The sequence below is a fragment of the Coregonus clupeaformis genome, unplaced genomic scaffold (genome assembly GCF_020615455.1).
Source record: "Coregonus clupeaformis isolate EN_2021a unplaced genomic scaffold, ASM2061545v1 scaf2117, whole genome shotgun sequence".
Classification (NCBI taxonomy): domain Eukaryota; kingdom Metazoa; phylum Chordata; class Actinopteri; order Salmoniformes; family Salmonidae; genus Coregonus; species Coregonus clupeaformis.
Genome location: NW_025535571.1, coordinates 54139 through 73164, shown reverse-complemented (window position 1 = coordinate 73164; position 19026 = coordinate 54139). Strand labels below are relative to the sequence as shown.

Genomic DNA, 19026 nt, shown 5'->3' with positions numbered 1-19026 from the left:
AGGGCCTTGAGGATCATCTCCAGAGGTGGAGCAGTCCAACCACAGCTCCCGTCACTGCAGAGCAGGCGAGAACAGGCTGCATTCCCCCTGGTGAAGGACATGCACCCTCTTGACCATCCACTGAATGACCTGCTCCCTCCAAAAATAGGTAACTGCACCACCAGGCTCCTGAGAAACAGCCACAAACTGTCCTGTATAACTGCCCGTACAAACCGCCTGCGAAAAGCCACTCTACCCACTGCTATCAGACTGCATAATAACTCCAGCTCTTAAATGGTTTTCCCAAAAACTCTTTTTTTTTTTCATTAACATTTTAATATTTCAATTTCCATCATGAAAAATGTCCTGTAATGTTTCAATTGTTCTGTATTCTACTTATGTCACGTATTGTGTTATGTATTTAACAGGTAGCCTAGCGGTTTAGAGTGTTGGGCCAGTAACTGAAAGGTCGCTGGTTTGAATCCCGAGCCAACTAGGTCAAAAATCTATCATTGTGGACTTGAGCAAGGCAATTAACCCCAATTGGTCCTATAAGTCGCTCTAGATAAGAGCATCTGCTAAATTACAAATATGTAATGAAAAATCATGTTTGTACATGAATGTGTGCTGGGCAACCTCTTCTTCTCTTGTGCATAAATATAACAAAGTGTTTAAAGTGAAATAGTGTCTATACAGTGCAATCTGAAAGTATTCAGACCCCTTGACTTTTTCAACAAAAAAATACGTTACTGCCTTATTGTAATATTGATTTTATTTTTATTTTGTATCCCTCATCAATCTGCACACAATACCTCATAATGACAAATCGAAAACAGGTTTAGAATTTTTTTGCAAATGTATTAGAAATAAAAAACTGATACCTTATGTACATAAGTATTCCAGACCCTTTGCTATGAATCTCAAACATTTTCTCAGGCGCATCCTGTTTCTATTGATCTTCCTTGAGATGTTTCTACAACTTGATTGGAGTCCACCTGAGAAATTCAATTGATTGGACATGATTTGAAAAGGCACACACCTGTCTATATAACATCCCACAGTTGACATTGCATGTCAGAACAAAAACCAAGCCATGAGGTCGAAGGAATTGTCCGTAGAGCTCAGAGACAGGATTTTGTTGAGGCACAGATCTGGGGAAGGGTACCAAAAATGTCTGCAGCATTGAAGGTCCCCAAGAACACATTGGCATCCTCTATTCTCAAATGGAAGAAGTTTGGAACCACCAAGACTCTTCCTAGAGCTGTCGCCCGGCCAAACTGAGCAATCGGGGGAGAAGGGCCTTGGTCAGGGAGGTGACCAAGAACCCGATGATCACTTTGACGGAGCTCCAGAGTTCAGCCCGCTTGGAGTTTTCCAAGAGGCACTTAAAGACTCTGACCATGAGAAACAAGATTCTCTGGTCTGATGTTACCAAGATTGAACTCTTTGGCCTGAATGCCAAGCGTCACGTCTGGAGGAAACCTGGCATCAGGCCTACGGTGAAGCATGGTGGTGGCAGCATCATGCTGTGCGGATATTTTTCAGAGGCAGGGACTGGGAGACTAATCAGGATCGAGGGATTAATAAACGGAGCAAAGTACAGAGAGATCCTTGATGAAAACCTGCTCCAAAGCGCTCAGGACTTCAGACTGGGGCGAAGGTTCACCTGGCCCAGCCAGAGCCCAGACTTGAACCCGATTGAACATCTCTGGAGAGACCAGAAAATAGCTGTGCAGCAACGCTCCCCATCCAACCTGACGGAGCTTGAGAGGATCTGCAGAGAATGGATGAAACTCCCCAAATACAGCTGTGCCAAGCTTGTAGCGTCATACCCAAGAAGACTCGATGCTGTAATTGCTGCCAAAGGTGCTTCAACAAAGTACTGAGTAAAGGGTCTGAATACTTATGTAAATTTGATATTTCCGTTTTTTATAAATAAATTAAGAAAAACTTCTAAAAACCTGTCTTGCTTTGACATTATGGGGTATTGTGTGTAGAGTGATGAGGGGTAAAACAATTTAATCCGTTTTAGAATAAGGCTGTAACGTAATAAAATGTGGAAAAAGTCAAGGGGTCTGAATACTTTCAGAAGGCACTGTATATAGCCAAGCTATCATTGACTAGGTATTGGCACCCCATGTACAGTCGTGGTCAAAAGTTTTGAGAATGACACAAGTATTGGTCTTCAAAGTTTGCTGCTTCAGTGTTTTTAGATATTTTTGTCAGATGTTGCTATGGTATACTGAAGTATAATGACAAGCATTCCATAAGCGTCAAAGGCTTTTATTGACATTACATTACGTTTATGCTGAGAGTCAATATTTTCAGTGTTGAGCCTTCTTTTTCAAGACCTCTGCAATCCGGCCTGGCATTACATTTACATTTACGTCATTTAGCAGACACTCTTATCCAGAGCGACTTACAAATTGGTGCATTCACCTTATAGCCAGTGGGATAACCACTTTACAATTTATTTTTATTTATTTTTGGGGGGGGGGTAGAAGGATTACTTTATCCTATCCCAGGTATTCCTTAAAGAGGTGTGGTTTCAAATGTCTCCAGAAGGTGGTGAGTGACTCCGCTGTCCTGGCGTTGTGACGGAGCTTGTTCCACCATTGGGGTGCCAGAGCAGCGAACAGTTTTGACTGGGCTGAGCGGGAACTGTGCTTCCGCAGAGGTAGGGGAGCCAGCAGGCCAGAGGTGGATGAACGCAATGCCCTCGTTTGGGTGTAGGGACTGATCAGAGCCTGAAGGTACGGCGGTGCCGTTCCCCTCACAGCTCCGTAGGCAAGCACCATGGTCTTGGTACTGTTCCACTCCCTTGGCTGAGAAGCAACCCCACACATGAATGGTCTCAGGATGCTTTACTGTTGGCATGACACAGGACTGATGGTAGCGCTCACCTTGTCTTCTCCGGACAAGCTTATTTCCGGATGCCCCAAACAATCGGAAAGGGGATTCATCAGAGAAAATTACTTTAACCCAGTCCTCAGCAGTCCAATCCCTGTACCTTTTTCAGAATATCAGTCTGTCCGTCATGTTTTTTATGGAGAGAAGTGGCTTCCTCGCTGCCCTTCTTGACACCAGGCCATCCTCCAAAGGTCTTCGCCTCACTGTGCGTGCAGATGCACTCTCCCCTGCCTGCTGCCATTCCTGAGCAAGCTCTGCACTGGTGGTGCCCCGATCCCGCAGCTGAATCAACTTTAGGAGACGGTCCTGGTGCTTGCTGGACTTTCTTGGGGGCCCTGAAACCTTCTTCACAACAATTGAACCTCTCCTTGAAGTTCTTGATGATCCGATAAATGGTTGATTTAGGTGCAATCTTACTACCAGCAATATCCTTGCCTGTGAAGCCCTTTTTGTGCAAAGCAATGATGACAGCATGTGTTTCCTTGCAGGTAACCATGGTTAACAGAGGAAGAACAATGATTTCAAGCACCACCCTCCTTTTTAAAGCTTCCAGCCTGTTATTCTAACTCAATCAGCATGACAGAGTGATCTCCAGCCTTGTCCTCGTCAACACTCTCACCTGTGTTAACAAGAGAATCACTGACATGATGGCAGCTGGTCCTTTTGTGGCAGGGCTGAAATACAGTGGAAATGTTTTTGGGGGATTAAGTTCATTTTCATGGCAAAGAGGGACTTTTGCAATTAATTGCAATTCATCCGATCACTCTTCATAACATCCTGGAGTATATGCAAATTGCCATCATCAACTGAGGCAGCAGACTTTGTGAAAATGTATATTTGTGTCATTCTTAACTTTTGACCACGACTGTACAGTGAGGGGAAAAAAGTATTTGATCCCCTGCTGATTTTGTACGTTTGCCCACTGACAAAGAAATGATCAGTCTATAATTTTAATGGTAGGTTTATTTGAACAGTGCGAGACAGAATAACAACATAGAAATCCAGAAAAAAACGCATGTCAAAAATGTTATTTTAATGAGGGAAATAAGTATTTGACCCCCTCTCAATCAGAAAGATTTCTGGCTCCCAGGTGTCTTTTATACAGGTAACGAACTGAGATTAGGAGCACACTCTTAAAGGGAGTGCTACTAATCTCAGTTTGTTACCTGTATAAAAGACACCTGTCCACAGAAGCAATCAATCAATCAGATTCGAAACTGTCCACCATGGCCAAGACCACAGAGCTCTCCAAGGATGTCAGGGACAAGATTGTAGACCTACACAAGGCTGGAATGGGCTACAAGACCATCGCCAAGCAGCTTGGTGAGAAGGTGACAACAGTTGGTGCGATTATTCGCAAATGGAAGAAACACAAAAGAACTGTCAATCTCCCTCGGCCTGGGGCTCCATGCAAGATCTTACCTCGTGGAGTTGCAATGATAATGAGAACGGTGAGGAATCAGCCCAGAACTACACGGGAGGATCTTGTCAATGATCTCAAGGCAGCTGGGACCATAGTCACCAAGAAAACAATTGGTAACACACTACGCCATGAAGGACTGAAATCCTGCAGCACCTGCAACGTCCCCCTGCTCAAGAAAGCACATATATAGGCCCGTCTGAAGTTTGCCAATGAACATCTGAATGATTCAGAGGAGAACTGGGTGAAAGTGTTGTGGTCAGATGAGACCAAAATCGAGCTCTTTGGCATCAACTCAACTCGCCGTGTTTGGAGGAGGAGGAATGCTGCCTATGACCCCAAGAACATCATCCCCACCGTCAAACATGGAGGTGGAAACATTATGCTTCGGGGGTGTTTTTTCTGCTAAGGGGACAGGACAACTTCACCGCATCAAAGGGACGATGGACGGGGCCATGTACCGTCAAATCTTGGGTGAGAACCTCCTTCCCTCAGCCAGGGCATTGAAAATGGGTCGTGGATGGGTATTCCAGCATGACAATGACCCAAAACACACGGCCAAGGCAACAAAGGAGTGGCTCAAGAAGAAGCACATTAAGGTCCTGGAGTGGCCTAGCCAGTCTCCAGACCTTAATCCCATAGAAAATCTGTGGAGGGAGCAGAAGGTTCGAGTTGCCAAACGTCAACCTCGAAACCTTAATGACTTGGAGAAGATCTGCAAAGAGGAGTGGGACAAAATCCCTCCTGAGAAGTGTGCAAACCTGGTGGCCAACTACAAGAAACGTCTGACCTCTGTGATTGCCAACAAGGGTTTTGCCACCAAGTACTAAGTCATGTTTTGCAGAGGGGTCAAATACTTATTTCCCTCATTAAAATGCAAAAATCAATTTATAACCTTTTTGACATGCGTTTTTCTGGATTTTTTGTTTTGTTATTCTGTCTCTCACTGTTCAAATAAACCTACCATTAAAACTATAGACTGATCATGTCTGATCAACGTACAAAATCAGCAGGGGATCAAATACTTTTTTCCCTCACTGTACATGCTAGCTATCATTGACTAGGTATTGGGACCCCATGTACATAGCCAAGCTATCATTGACTAGGTATTGGCACCCCATGTATATAGTCAAGCTACCATTGACTAGGTATTGGCACCCCATGTATATAGTCAAGCTACCATTGACTAGGTATTGGCACCCCATGTGTATAATAATAATAATAATATGCCATTTAGCAGACGCTTTTATCCAAAGCGACTTACAATCATGCGTGCATACATTTTTGTGTATGGGTGGTCCCGGGGATCGAACCCACTACCTTGGCGTTACAAGCGCCGTGCTCTACCAGCTGAGCTACAGAAGACCATTGACTAGGTATTGGCACCACATGTATATAGCCAAGCTACCATTGACGAGGTATTGGCACCCCATGTATATAGCCAAGCTACTAGGGGTGTAACGATTCGTTTTAACAACGATTCGATTTGTATCACGATTCGTGGTTGTCGATACGATTCAAGGACGATATTGGTTCATTTAGAACGATACGATCCGAAACGATTCAGTGACTTGAAATCGATTCAGTAACCTTTTAGCCAAAAATTCAACCAGTGTGACTGAAATAAATACCTGGATACTGGACAGTGCAGGTGAAGTTTCCTAGATTCCTGTTTCTTGTAATGGAATCAGGTATCAATTAATTATGAATATAAATAAACAACAATGAATGGCAAATGCATTCACATTTTATTTGAATAAAGTGCAAACAACACTTTAGGTTGAATTAACAGGAAGTTAAAATTGTCTGATCTCATTTTCAATATTCAATACATTTTCAATAAAAGTACAGTAAGTGCAACCAACATTTCAACAGTAGGTTTACCTGCTACTTCTGCTTTTGTTTTTCAACATAAAAATATTACAATATTAATATCAAAAATAAAGTGCAACCAACATCTCTTCAGGTTGAATTAACAGTAGGTTTACCTGCTACTTCTGCTTTTGTTTTTCAACATAAAAATATTACAATATTAATATCAAAAATAAAGTGCAACCAACATCTCTTCAGGTTGAATAAAGAGTAGGTTTACCTGCTACTTCTGCTTTTGTTTTTCAACATTACAATACAAATACAGTATTAATATCAAAAATAAAGTGCAACCAACATCTCTTCAGGTTGAATTAACAGTAGGTTTACCTGCTACTTCTGCTTTTGTTTTTCAACATTACAATACAAATACAGTATTAATATCAAAAATAAAGTGCAACCAACATTTCTTCAGGTTGAATGAGCAGTGGATGAACCTGCTACTACTCTCATTTTAATAAACAAACAATATTCAACAAAATATCAAGTGTAACCTACTAGGCTACTCTTCAATGACTACAGATTTTTTTTTCAAAAATATCAACTGATCAACATGATCTGGCTGCAGAACACTTCTCTGTGCGTTCACTATGTCGCCAGCAGTACTAAAAACTCGTTCTGCTGGCACACTGGTGCCTGGAATGCACAGGTACCGTTTAGCAAGGGTGGAAAGTACAGGTAGCTCTTTCTCCTGAGATCTCCACCACTTCATGGCATTTTCAGTCAAAGGCAACGCATCTTTTGCTCGGTACTTTAACACCTCTGCTCTGGCTGTCTCGCTTGTGGATTTTCTTTCTCTTTGGGTGAAGGAATCGCCAAACAGCGCATCTAAGGCTTTCTTCTTACAAGGAGGTGACTCATTTGGAGCTACAATATAAGAAATATATTTCAAAATATAGTCATGTTTCTCATTAATACAAAACAACAACAATCTTTTATTGGTATCACATGAAACACACCTGTGGTCTCTTCATTGAATCCTGACAGCTTTGTGCTTGAGCTTCCAGCTGATGCTGTTTAAAGAACAAGAATATTGCATTCATTGCATTATTAAATTAAGTTGACCTGAAATTGCAAGTGATGACCACCTCCTCATACACAAAATAATCAGAAGATTAAACTTTAGTATGTTTAAAAGAAATGTGGCACAGTGATGATGTAAAGCCACCATGAACTAAGAATTGTATTTCAGATATCTTGTTTACTTTTCCATATGAAAAAACAACTCAAATTCAAACTTGAAAACGCAAAGGTGTGCCATTTTACAAATGAATACAGTCTAATAACCTAAAATATTAACCAAGTTAATTTTAATTAAGACTCCAAATTAATTACCTATGTTGAGAGCATCTTGGGTGCCTCTGTAGCGTGTGGAGAGGTCACTGGCCATCACCCTCTTAATCTCTGCAACCAGGGTTGAGTCGTCTTCGCATGGCTGTAGGTGTTTCAGCAGTTTTGCTTGAAGAGGAGCAATTACAGAGAGAGTTGGCTGGTCTTCTTCACACATCACAGTGGTTGCCATTTTGACAGGACCCATCAACTGAACAATGTCATCCATGTTGGCAATATCACTCTCACTCAGCGTGCCTACATCTGTGACCCCCCTTTCGTAGATCCTTGGACATCAGAGTTGCCATTATAGCTGGCTGTTGTTCCAAAAAACGTTCAAGCATTTCGAATGAACTGTTCCATCTGGTGATTATGTCTTGGATCAGTTTATGTTTTGGTAAATCCATCAGAGTTTGTTTTTCCCTGTAGGGCGTGACATGCAATCGGGCTGCGGTGAAAATATCCAACAATTTTTCGCACTTTCCCCAACAACCTGGAAGCACGGTCCACCCCCAAACCCTTCTGCGAGGCAAGGTTGAGTGTATGTGCGAAGCAGGTAATGTGTGTACTGAACTGGCTTCTGCACCGGCCACAATCATATTCCTGGCGTTATCTGTGACGATGGCAGGATTCTTGTCGTAGATTTTCCACTCCATGCAGGCTTCACGCAGTAACGCGGCAATATTTTTACCAGTATGGGCTTCATTTAAAACTCTGTTTAGCAGAACAAAGGTCTTCATTTTCCACTCCGGATCAATGTGATGAGAGGTAATTGTCACATACCCTTGATTTGAGCATGACGTCCAGCCATCTGTCGTTATCGCTACTCGTTCAGCTGACGTCACGGATAGGCAGACTGAATCGAGTAATGTTTAAAGCCTTTATCATTAAAAGTACTAAGAAAAAACATCCATATAAAGTCTGACGTGCTTAAATCCAATGGGTTATTTCCTAGTATCGATACAATCGATTTATTACATTTTAAAACGATGTTAGATCGATATATGTTGTCCAAAAGGCCAACTCGCCGAGCACAGATCGATGTAGTTGAATCATAGGAATATAAATCGATACATCGATGTAGTAGATGGATCGTTACACCCCTACAAGCTACCATTGACCAGGTATTGGCACCCCATGTATATAGCCAAGCTATCATTGACTAGGTATTGGCACCCCATGTATACAGTGGGGAAAAAAAGTATTTAGTCAGCCACCAATTGTGCAAGTTCTCCCACTTAAAAAGATGAGAGAGGCCTGTAATTTTCATCATATGTACACATCAAATATGACAGACAAAATGAGAAAAAAAATTCCAGAAAATCACATTGTAGGATTTTTAATGAATTTATTTGCAAATTATGGTGGAAAATAAGTATTTGGTCAATAACAAAAGTTTCTCAATACTTTGTTATATATCCTTTGTTGGCAATGACACAAGTCAAACGTTTTCTGTAAGTCTTCACAAGGTTTTCACACACTGTTGCTGGTATTTTGGCCCATTCCTCCATGCAGATCTCCTCTAGAGCAGTGATGTTTTGGGGCTGTCGCTGGGCAACACAGACTTTCAACTCCCTCCAAAGATTTTCTATGGGGTTGAGATCTGGAGACTGGCTAGGCCACTCCAGGACCTTGAAATGCTTCTTACGAAGCCACTCCTTCGTTGCCCGGGCGGTGTGTTTGGGATCATTGTCATGCTGAAAGACCCAGCCACGTTTCATCTTCAATGCCCTTGCTGATGGAAGGAGGTTTTCACTCAAAATCTCACGATACATGGCCCCATTCATTCTTTCCTTTACACGGATCAGTCGTCCTGGTCCCTTTGCAGAAAAACAGCCCCAAAGCATGATGTTTCCACCCCCCATGCTTCACAGTAGGTATGGTGTTCTTTGGATGCAACTCAGCATTCTTTGTCCTCCAAACACGACTGAGTTGAGTTTTTACCAAAAAGTTATATTTTGGTTTCATCTGACCATATGACATTCTCCCAATCCTCTTCTGGATCATCCAAATGCACTCTAGCAAACTTCAGACGGGCCTGGACATGTACTGGCTTAAGCAGGGGGACACGTCTTGCACTGCAGGATTTGAGTCCCTGGCGGCGTAGTGTGTTACGAATGGTAGGCTTTGTTACTTTGGTCCCAGCTCTCTGCAGGTCATTCACTAGGTCCCCCCGTGTGGTTCTGGGATTTTTGCTCACCGTTCTTGTGATCATTTTGACCCCACGGGGTGAGATCTTGCGTGGAGCCCCAGATCGAGGGAGATTATCAGTGGTCTTGTATGTCTTCCATTTCCTAATAATTGCTCCCACAGTTGATTTCTTCAAACCAAGCTGCTTACCTATTGCAGATTCAGTCTTCCCAGCCTGGTGCAGGTCTACAATTTTGTTTCTGGTGTCCTTTGACAGCTCTTTGGTCTTGGCCATAGTGGAGTTTGGAGTATGACTGTTTGAGGTTGTGGACAGGTGTCTTTTATACTGATAACAAGTTCAAACAGGTGCCATTAATACAGGTAACGAGTGGAGGACAGAGGAGCCTCTTAAAGAAGAAGTTACAGGTCCGTGAGAGCCAGAAATCTTGCTTGTTTGTAGGTGACCAAATACTTATTTTCCACCATAATTTGCAAATAAATTCATTAAAAATCGTACAATGTGATTTTCTGGAAAAAAAATTCTCAATTTGTCTGTCATAGTTGACGTGTACCTATGATGAAAATTACAGGCCTCTCTCATCTTTTTAAGTGGGAGAACTTGCACAATTGGTGGCTGACTAAATACTTTTTTTCCCCACTGTATAGCCAAGCTATCATTGACCAGGTATTGGCACCCCATGTATATAGCCAAGCTACCATTGACTAGGTATTGGCACCCCATGTATATAGCCAAGCTACCATTGACTAGGTATTGGCACCCCATGTATATAGCCAAGCTACCATTGCTCATCGTGTATTAATTCATTACTACAATCTTTTTCCTAGTATTATAATTGTTGTATTGTGTTCTCTATTGTTGGTCAACATTTCACTGTTAGTCTACACCTGTTGTTTACCAAGCATGTGACAATTAAAATGAAATTACTACGTGTTTAGTGAATTGTCTTCTAAAACTATACTGAAAAAATATATAAACTTGACATGTAAAGTGTTGGTCCCATGTTTCATGAGCTGAAATAAAAGATCCCAGAAAGTTTCCATATGCACAAAAGGCTTATTTCTCTCAAATTTGGTGCACAAATTTGTTTCCATTTCTGTTAGTGAGCATTTCTCCTTTGCCAAGATAATCAATCCACCTGCGAGTTGTGGCATATCAAGAAGCTGATTAAAGAGCATGATCATTACACAGGTGCACCTTGTGCTGGGTACAATAAAAGGCCTCTCTGAAATGTGCAGTTTTGTCACAACACAATGCCACAGATGTCTACATTTTGAGGGAGTGCGCAATTGACATGCTGACAGCAGGAATGTTCACCAGAGCTGTTGCCAGAGAATTTAATGTAAATTTCTCTACCGAGAATTTGGCAGAACGTCCAACTGGCTTCACAGCCACAGACTACGTGTAACCGTGCAAGCCCAGGACCTCCACATCTGGCTTCTTCACCTGCAGGATAATCTGAGACCAGCCACCCGGACAGCTGATGAAACTGAGGAGTATTTATATCTGTAAAAAAGCCCTTTTAGTGTGGAAAAATCATTCTTATTGGCTGATGGGTGGGCCCCTGTCATGTGAAATCCATAGATTAGGGCCTAATGAATGTATTTCAATTGACTGATTTCCTTATATGAACTGTACCCTTGTAAAATGTTTGAATGTTGTGTTTATATTTTTGTTCAGTTAGTTAAAATCTTACCAAAAAAGTGATGATGAATATGTTTGGAAAACTGCATTGATCTGCCAATGAAAAATAACATTAGTACATGAATTTGTACTGGTCAACCTCTCCTTCTCTTTTGTATTCAGTTCTTCCATATTAGATCTGACAGTATGAATGGTTCTTGTGGTTGTATTCAGTTCTTCCATATTAGATGTGACAGTATGAATGGTTCTTATGGTTGTATTAATTTCTTCCAGATTAGATCTGACCATATTAATGGTTCTTATGGGCTGAGTGCCTGGAGTGACTACAGTCATACCAAGTTTTCTTTGACCCTGTGATCTCACCAGGACAGAACCACGTCTCTATCACACTCCAGCCCAGAAGGTGGCAGTGATGCACCTTTAACGTTGGTCTGAACACCACCAATAAACACCATAGAAGAAGAATGCCTGCTTAGCAACAACCAAGGGGCCATGCAGCTTTCCACTGTTCCAAAGACTGTCTATTATATGGAACAGATTGGCATGTGATCACTCTAACAATGTAGACACGTCCTCAAAGATTGGACATGAATCTGTGTTGGTCAAACTCTTCTCTTCTCTATCATTAAATACAACAAAACTATGTTTTAAGTTTAATCTTTAGTGTTTGTCTAAAGCTGGAAAAAAAATACCTGAAATGAGCATCACAAAGATAGATTTGACCTATGCACTAACAAGCTTTTTCAATATACGCAGCTTTGTCACCAGCTGCAGTACTGTAGCTTTATTAATCTACTGTACTTCAACTTGTACTCACATTGGATGGGTTGATTAGGATTCAAACCATGTCTTAAACTGCTACCTAGCAAGTTACAAGCCACAACACACATGTACAGATGCTGTAGAACTGTTTCATGGGGTGTGAAAATATATGTAATCAAAACTACTGGATATCTTTAGAAGTAAAATTGTTCTACAATTTTCTTACACTGAGAATGTGGAATAGTTTTTGTAGGTCGGCAGGATAAACACTATATTGAATCTCTATTAAGATTTAAGCTAGCAAAATGTAAAGGGGTGTGTAGACTTTCACTGTGACTGTATACGTACCATTGACTTGCAATGGATTTGTGCCACAAATGCTAAAAAGTTAGCATTTATAACAATAGTAAGATAAACAATATATGCCCAGGACTATATTGAGGGACAGACTGTTGAAATGCCCAGTTGATTATGTAAGTCTTGTAGAACTCTGGCATTGATGGTCCATCTGAGGGTGAGTCATTGATATGAATGCTCAGAGTAAAAGAGCTGTGAACTCACCTGTGATGGCCCACGTCTACCACAACCTTTCCTATTGTGTTTGTAAGCACCACAGCATTTTAGGCAGCCATTGTTCAAAATGTGTTCATACAGTGGGGAAAAAAAGTATTGTCAGCCACCAATTTTGCAAGTTCTCCCACTTAAAAAGATGAGAGAGGCCTGTAATTTTCATCATAAGTACACATCAACTATGACAGACAAATTGAGGAAAAAAAATCCAGAAAATCACATTGTAGGATTTTTAATGAATTTATTTGTAAATTATGGTGGAAAATACATTTTTGGACACCTACAAACAAGCAAGATTTCTGGCTCTCACAGACCTGTAACTTCTTCTTTAAGAGGCGCCTCTGTCCTCCACTCGTTACCTTTATTAATGTCACCTGTTTGAACTTGTTATCAGTATAAAAGACACCTGTCCACAACCTCAAACAGTCACACTCCAAACTCTACTATGGCCAAGACCAAAGAGCTGTCAAAGGACACCATAAACAAAATTGTAGACCTGCACCAGGCTGGGAAGACTGAATCTGCAATAGGTAAGCAGCTTGGTTTGAAGAAATCAACTGTGGGAGCAATTATTAGGAAATGGAAGACATACAAGACCACTGATAATCTCCCTCGATCTGGGGCTCCACGCAAGATCTCACCCCGTGGGGTCAAAATGATCACAAGAACGGTGAGCAAAAATCCCAGAACCACACGGGGGGACCTAGTGAATGACCTGCATAGAGCTGGGACCAAAGTAACAAAGCCTACCATCAGTAACACACTACGCCGCCAGGGACTCAAATCCTGCAGTGCCAGACGTGTCCCCCTGCTTAAGCCAGTACATGTCCAGGCCCGTCTGAAGTTTGTAGAGTGCATTTGGATGATCCAGAAGAGGATTGGGAGAATGTCATATGGTCAGATGAAACCAAAATATAACTTTTTGGTAAAAACTCAACTCGTCGTGTTTGGAGGACAAAGAATGCTGAGTTGCATCCAAAGAACACCATACCTACTGTGAAGCATGTGGGTGGAAACATCATGCTTTGGGGCTGTTTTTCTGCAAAGGGACCAGGACGACTGATCCGTGTAAAGGAAAGAATGAATGGGGCCATGTATCGTGAGATTTTGAGTGAAAACCTCCTTCCATCAGCAAGGGCATTGAAGATGAAACGTGGCTGGGTCTTTCAGCATGACAATGATCCCAAACACACCGCCCGGGCAACGAAGGAGTGGCTTCGTAAGAAGCATATCAAGGTCCTGGAGTGGCCTAGCCAGTCTCCAGATCTCAACCCCATAGAAAATCTTTGGAGGGAGTTGAAAGTCTGTGTTGCCCAGCGACAGCCCCAAAACATCACTGCTCTAGAGGAGATCTGCATGGAGGAATGGGCCAAAATACCAGCAACAGTGTGTGAAAACCTTGTGAAGACTTACAGAAAACGTTTGACCTGTGTCATTGCCAACAAAGGGTAAATAACAAAGTATTGGGAAACTTTTGTTATTGACCAAATACTTATTTTCCACCATAATTTGCAAATTAATTCATAAAAAATCCTACAATGTGATTTTCTGGAATTTCTTTTCTCAATTTGTCTGTCATAGTTGACGTGTACCTATGATGAAAATTACAGGCCTCTCTCATCTTTTTAAGTGGGAGAACTTGCACAATTGGTGGCTGACTAAATACTTTTTTCCCCCACTGTACATACAGTACAATGGGAGGGCGTGTGGAAGGAACAGGGGAGAACCAGGAGTTTGATCTCTGACTTCTATTTAGGACTGGGATCCCTCTGTGGGCCGGCCTTTTCAGAATATCTCTTGATTCTCTTTGAAACATTCTAGAAACCTAAAGGACAGCCTAGTAAGAGCAGATGAATATGTTCCCCCTCAGCATTTCCTTTCCACCCTCCCCTCAAATCATTGTGAGAACTGTAATGCGATGACCAAGGGGGATTTCTTTCTTCACCCTCATACTGGAAATAAAATGTATGTCATTGGTAGAATTTCCTGTAAAACAAAATGTGTGGTATATTTCCTGATGTGCCCATGTGGCTATTATTATGTTGGAAAGTCTAAGAGAAATTTGAAAGTTGAAAGAGCAACTCCCCTGCAGGGTTGCCAACTAATTTTCAGGGGATGTTGTTAGAGGCAGGTCAATGTGTTGCTAAAAGTCGCTAAATGACGTTGTGATGTCATTACGTGATGACATCATTACATTTTAGTCATTTAGCAGACGCTCTTATCCAGACCGTCTTACAGTTAGTGAGTGCATACATTTTTCGTTATAACATAAAATTGTGTCATTACGTAGAATACACAATAACGTTATTCAAATTGACTGGCGTCTCAGCGACAAATATGATTTGACATTTGTTAGTTTAGATTTGTTTGTTTATTATCACATATTTTTATTCGTAAAAGTAATATAAACGCAACACATTTATATGATCAGATATTTTTATTTTTAAACACAACACATTGAATTATTGAACAATTACACATTATTGAACAATTACATTTTATTTATTTTCTTATTAACTAGTAAACCTACACATTCTGAACAATTATAGTCTCAAGCAGTTTATTGGTAGTTAGTTAACATGCTACCTGACTGATCAACAATTATAGGTACAAGCTAATAACAAGGTATACAGTGAGGGAAAAAAGTATTTGATCCCCTGCTGGTTTTGTATGTTTGCCCACTGACAAAGACATGATCAGTCTATAATTTTAATGGTAGGTTTATTTGAACAGTGAGAGACAGAATAACAACAACAAAATCCAGAAAAACGCATGTCAAAAATGTTATAAATTGATTTGCATTTTAATGAGGGAAATAAGTATTTGACCCCCTCTCAATCAGAAAAGTTCTGCCCCAAGGGGGGCACTTACCCTGCGACTTAAAAAAACGCCCCTTTTCTAAAAACAACATTTCATTAAATAACTAAAAAAGTGTAAACTGTAGCAATTTATTTCCCTTTATAGTTTATTAGCCTAAGCATGACCTTCATCCACATAATCCCCCCCCCCCAAATGTTGCTTTTTTGTGTAAGCAATTAGACATTGTTCTTAGGGGGGGCGAGTTACCCCCTAGTACCCTACCGCCAGTCTCCTCTAGGTACATAGGATGGCTACTTCCCAACCAGAACCCTGGCCTGATGCGAACGTGAGTAGATTACGTTGAAAACAACGGTCGGCCATCTTGGAGACAGTCTCTACCTCTTATACCTCAGCGGTCAGGCGGGCACCATTCTTCAGATAAAGAAAAAAGCGCTAAAACTGTGCTGTCAAGACAATAGCTGTTGTGTCCGTTTCAAATGTATTACTACAGTTATGTAATAGCACGTTTCAACTTTCTAATTTAGAAAGAACATTTCATAACATGCTAGGTTACAAATACGTCAAGTGTCACGGTCGTCGTAAAGGAGAGTAGACCAAGGCGCAGCGTGTGAAATGAACATGACTTTATTATATTAAAGTATCTAAATACAAAACAAAAGACGACTCATGAAGTCCACGGTTACACTGACCGCATAAGGAACAAAAAACCACAAACACAAGGTGAAAACACACAGTTTAAATATGGCTCCCAATCAGAGATAACGAGCCGACAGCTGACACTCGTTACCTCCGATTGGGAGTCACATGACTACACAAGAACACAACCCAAATGAACACACCCTATAACCAACATACCAAAACAAAACCCAACAAAACGAATACACCCTGGCTCAAATACAAGTCCCGGAGCCAGAGTGTGACAGTACCCCCCCCTAAAGGCGCGGACTGTGACCGCGCCTAAATACAAGCAACACAGGGGAGGGCTGGGTGGGCATTCCTCCTCGGCGGCGGCTCCGGCTCCGGGCTTGCCCACCACCCTCCAACAAACCCCCCATAGCGCCCCTGGTCCGGTCTGGCCCCGCTGGCTGGAGCTGGACCGGACGTAGCAGGAGCGGGCTGGACCAGGCCGACGACTCGTACCCTTGGCTTGGTGCGAGTAGCAGGAACGAGCTGGACCAGGCTGTCAACTCGCACCCTTGGCTTGGTGCGAGTAGCAGGAACGAGCTGGACCAGGCTGTCAACTCGCACCCTTGGCTTGGTGCGAGTAGCAGGAACGAGCTGGACCAGGCTGTCAACTCGCACCCTTGGCTTGGTGCGAGTAGCAGGAACGGGCTGGACCAGGCCGACGCACACCGTAGGTTTGGTGCGTGGAGCAGGAACCGGCCGGGCTGGGCTGGCGACGCACACCGTGGGCCTGGTGCGTGGAGCAGGAACTGGCCGGGCTGGGCTGGTGACGCACACCACAGGCGTAGTGCGTGGAGCAGGAACAGGCCGGGCTGGGCTGGCGACGCACACCGTGGGCCTGGTGCGTGGAGCAGGAACTGGCCGGGCTGGGCTGGTGACGCACACCACAGGCGTAGTGCGTGGAGCAGGAACCGGCCGGGCTGGGCTGGCGACGCACACCGTGGGCCTGGTGCGTGGAGCAGGAACCGGCCGGGCTGGGCTGGCGACGCACCCCGTAGGCTTCGTGCGTGGAGCAGGAACAGGCCGGGCTGGGCTGGTGACGCACACCACAGGCGTAGTGCGTGGAGCAGGAACAGGCCGGGCTGGGCTGGCGACGCACACCATGGACCTGGTGCGTGGAGCAGGAACCGGCCGGGCTGGGCTGGCGACGCACACCGTGGGCCTGGTGCGTGGAGCAGGAACCGGCCGGGCTGGGCTGGCGACGCACCCCGTAGGCTTCGTGCATGGAGCAGGAACAGGCCGGGCCGGGCTGGTGACGCACACCGCAGGCGTAGTGCGTGGAGCAGGAACAGGCCGGGCTGGGCGGACGACGCCCACCGTGAGCCTGGAGCGTGGAGCAGGAACCGGCCGGGCTGGACTGGCGACGCACACCGTAGGCTTCGTGCGTGGAGCAGGGACAGGCCGGGCTGGGCTGGCGACGCGCACCGTACTCTTGGTGCGAGGAACAGGAACAGGCCGAGCCGGGCTGGCGACGCGCACCGTACACTTGGTGCGAGGGGCCGGAACAGTCCACACCGTACTGGGGACACACACCACTGGCTCTACCTCGGGATCTGGAACGGGCCGGACCGGACTGGTTACACACCCCAGTACCTCTCGCCGTGCCTCAACACCAACCTTCCCTGCCTTGACCAGTGGCCCCCGTAACCTGGTGGCCTTCTGAATCCGCCCCTTCTCTGCCTCCGTCAGCCCCGTCGTCCCTGCCGTGTGCCCCCCCCTAAAAAATTTTTGGGGTTGCCTCTCGCCTGTCCACTGTTGATCCTGCTGACGCCGCTGCTCCCACTTCCAGGCTGCCGATTCCTGGACACGCTGCTTGGTCTCGTTGTGGTGGGTTTTTCTGTCACGGTCGTCGTAAAGGAGAGTAGACCAAGGCGCAGCGTGTGAAATGAACATGACTTTATTATATTAAAGTATCTAAATACAAAACAAAAGACGACTCATGAAGTCCACGGTTACACTGACCGCATAAGGAACAAAAACCCACAAACACAAGGTGAAAACACACAGTTTAAATATGGCTCCCAATCAGAGATAACGAGCCGACAGCTGACACTCGTTACCTCCGATTGGGAGTCACATGACTACACAAGAACACAACCCAAATGAACACACCCTATAACCAACATACCAAAACAAAACCCAACAAAACGAATACACCCTGGCTCAAATACAAGTCCCGGAGCCAGAGTGTGACATCAAGGTATTATCAAGTTTGGTAAAGGTTTTTGCTACGTGTTATTTTTGTGTCAAACCGAGTGAGTGAAGAACGTGATAAAACCGAGTGAGTGAAGAACGTGATAAAAACTATTTTACAAGTCACATAGCTAACTAGAGACTTTGGGTTTGTCTGCGTGAATGAATGTACATCATTTCGTCAAGATAATTTAATAAATAATCACTTTATTTGAGATTTCTGAGTTTGTTTACATCAACATACTTCACTGCAGACAGTGCGGATGCATTAGAGAGAGAGAAGTTGACGGTTGCACTACTATTTTGAAGCTGCCTGAATGTAATGTCCAGCAGTTTTCTACATGTGTTGTAATCTAGGGTTGGAACCGGTTCTCCCGAAAAAGAACCGGAAACTAAAGTGTTCTATACTTTTCAGTAATAGCAGTTATTTTAAAAGCATGGAATCCAGGTAATAACCTTATTTTACTTTCCTGGCATTGTTCTCCAGTCCCACAAAAATCGCAACAACCCAGGTAACAAGGAATGTAACTGAGACATTTGTAACATTCCCTTTAAGTCTTCCAGAGGTACTGAATGTCATAGCCCGTTTGGGACATTACAGGCACATTCATAACGTTTCTAATAAGTAATATAGAGGTTATAAATATCTGGTCGCTATACGGACATCATGGGACCTTTAAAAACGTTCCTTGGTAGT

At 43.4% G+C, this 19026-nt stretch overlaps 1 protein-coding gene across 1 annotated transcript; it reads right to left on the bottom strand.

The window, feature by feature from the left end:
* Window positions 1-6669: 6669 nt before the first annotated feature.
* On the bottom strand, window positions 6670-7776 carry LOC123488276 (E3 SUMO-protein ligase ZBED1-like). Its single transcript, XM_045219171.1, has 3 exons — window positions 7514-7776; window positions 7138-7191; window positions 6670-7045 (listed from the first exon to the last, which is right to left on the bottom strand). The coding sequence occupies exons 1-3, from the start codon at window positions 7734-7736 to the stop codon at window positions 6681-6683; spliced, it is 642 nt and encodes a 213-aa protein (XP_045075106.1). The 5' UTR covers window positions 7737-7776; the 3' UTR covers window positions 6670-6680.
* Window positions 7777-19026: the final 11250 nt, after the last annotated feature.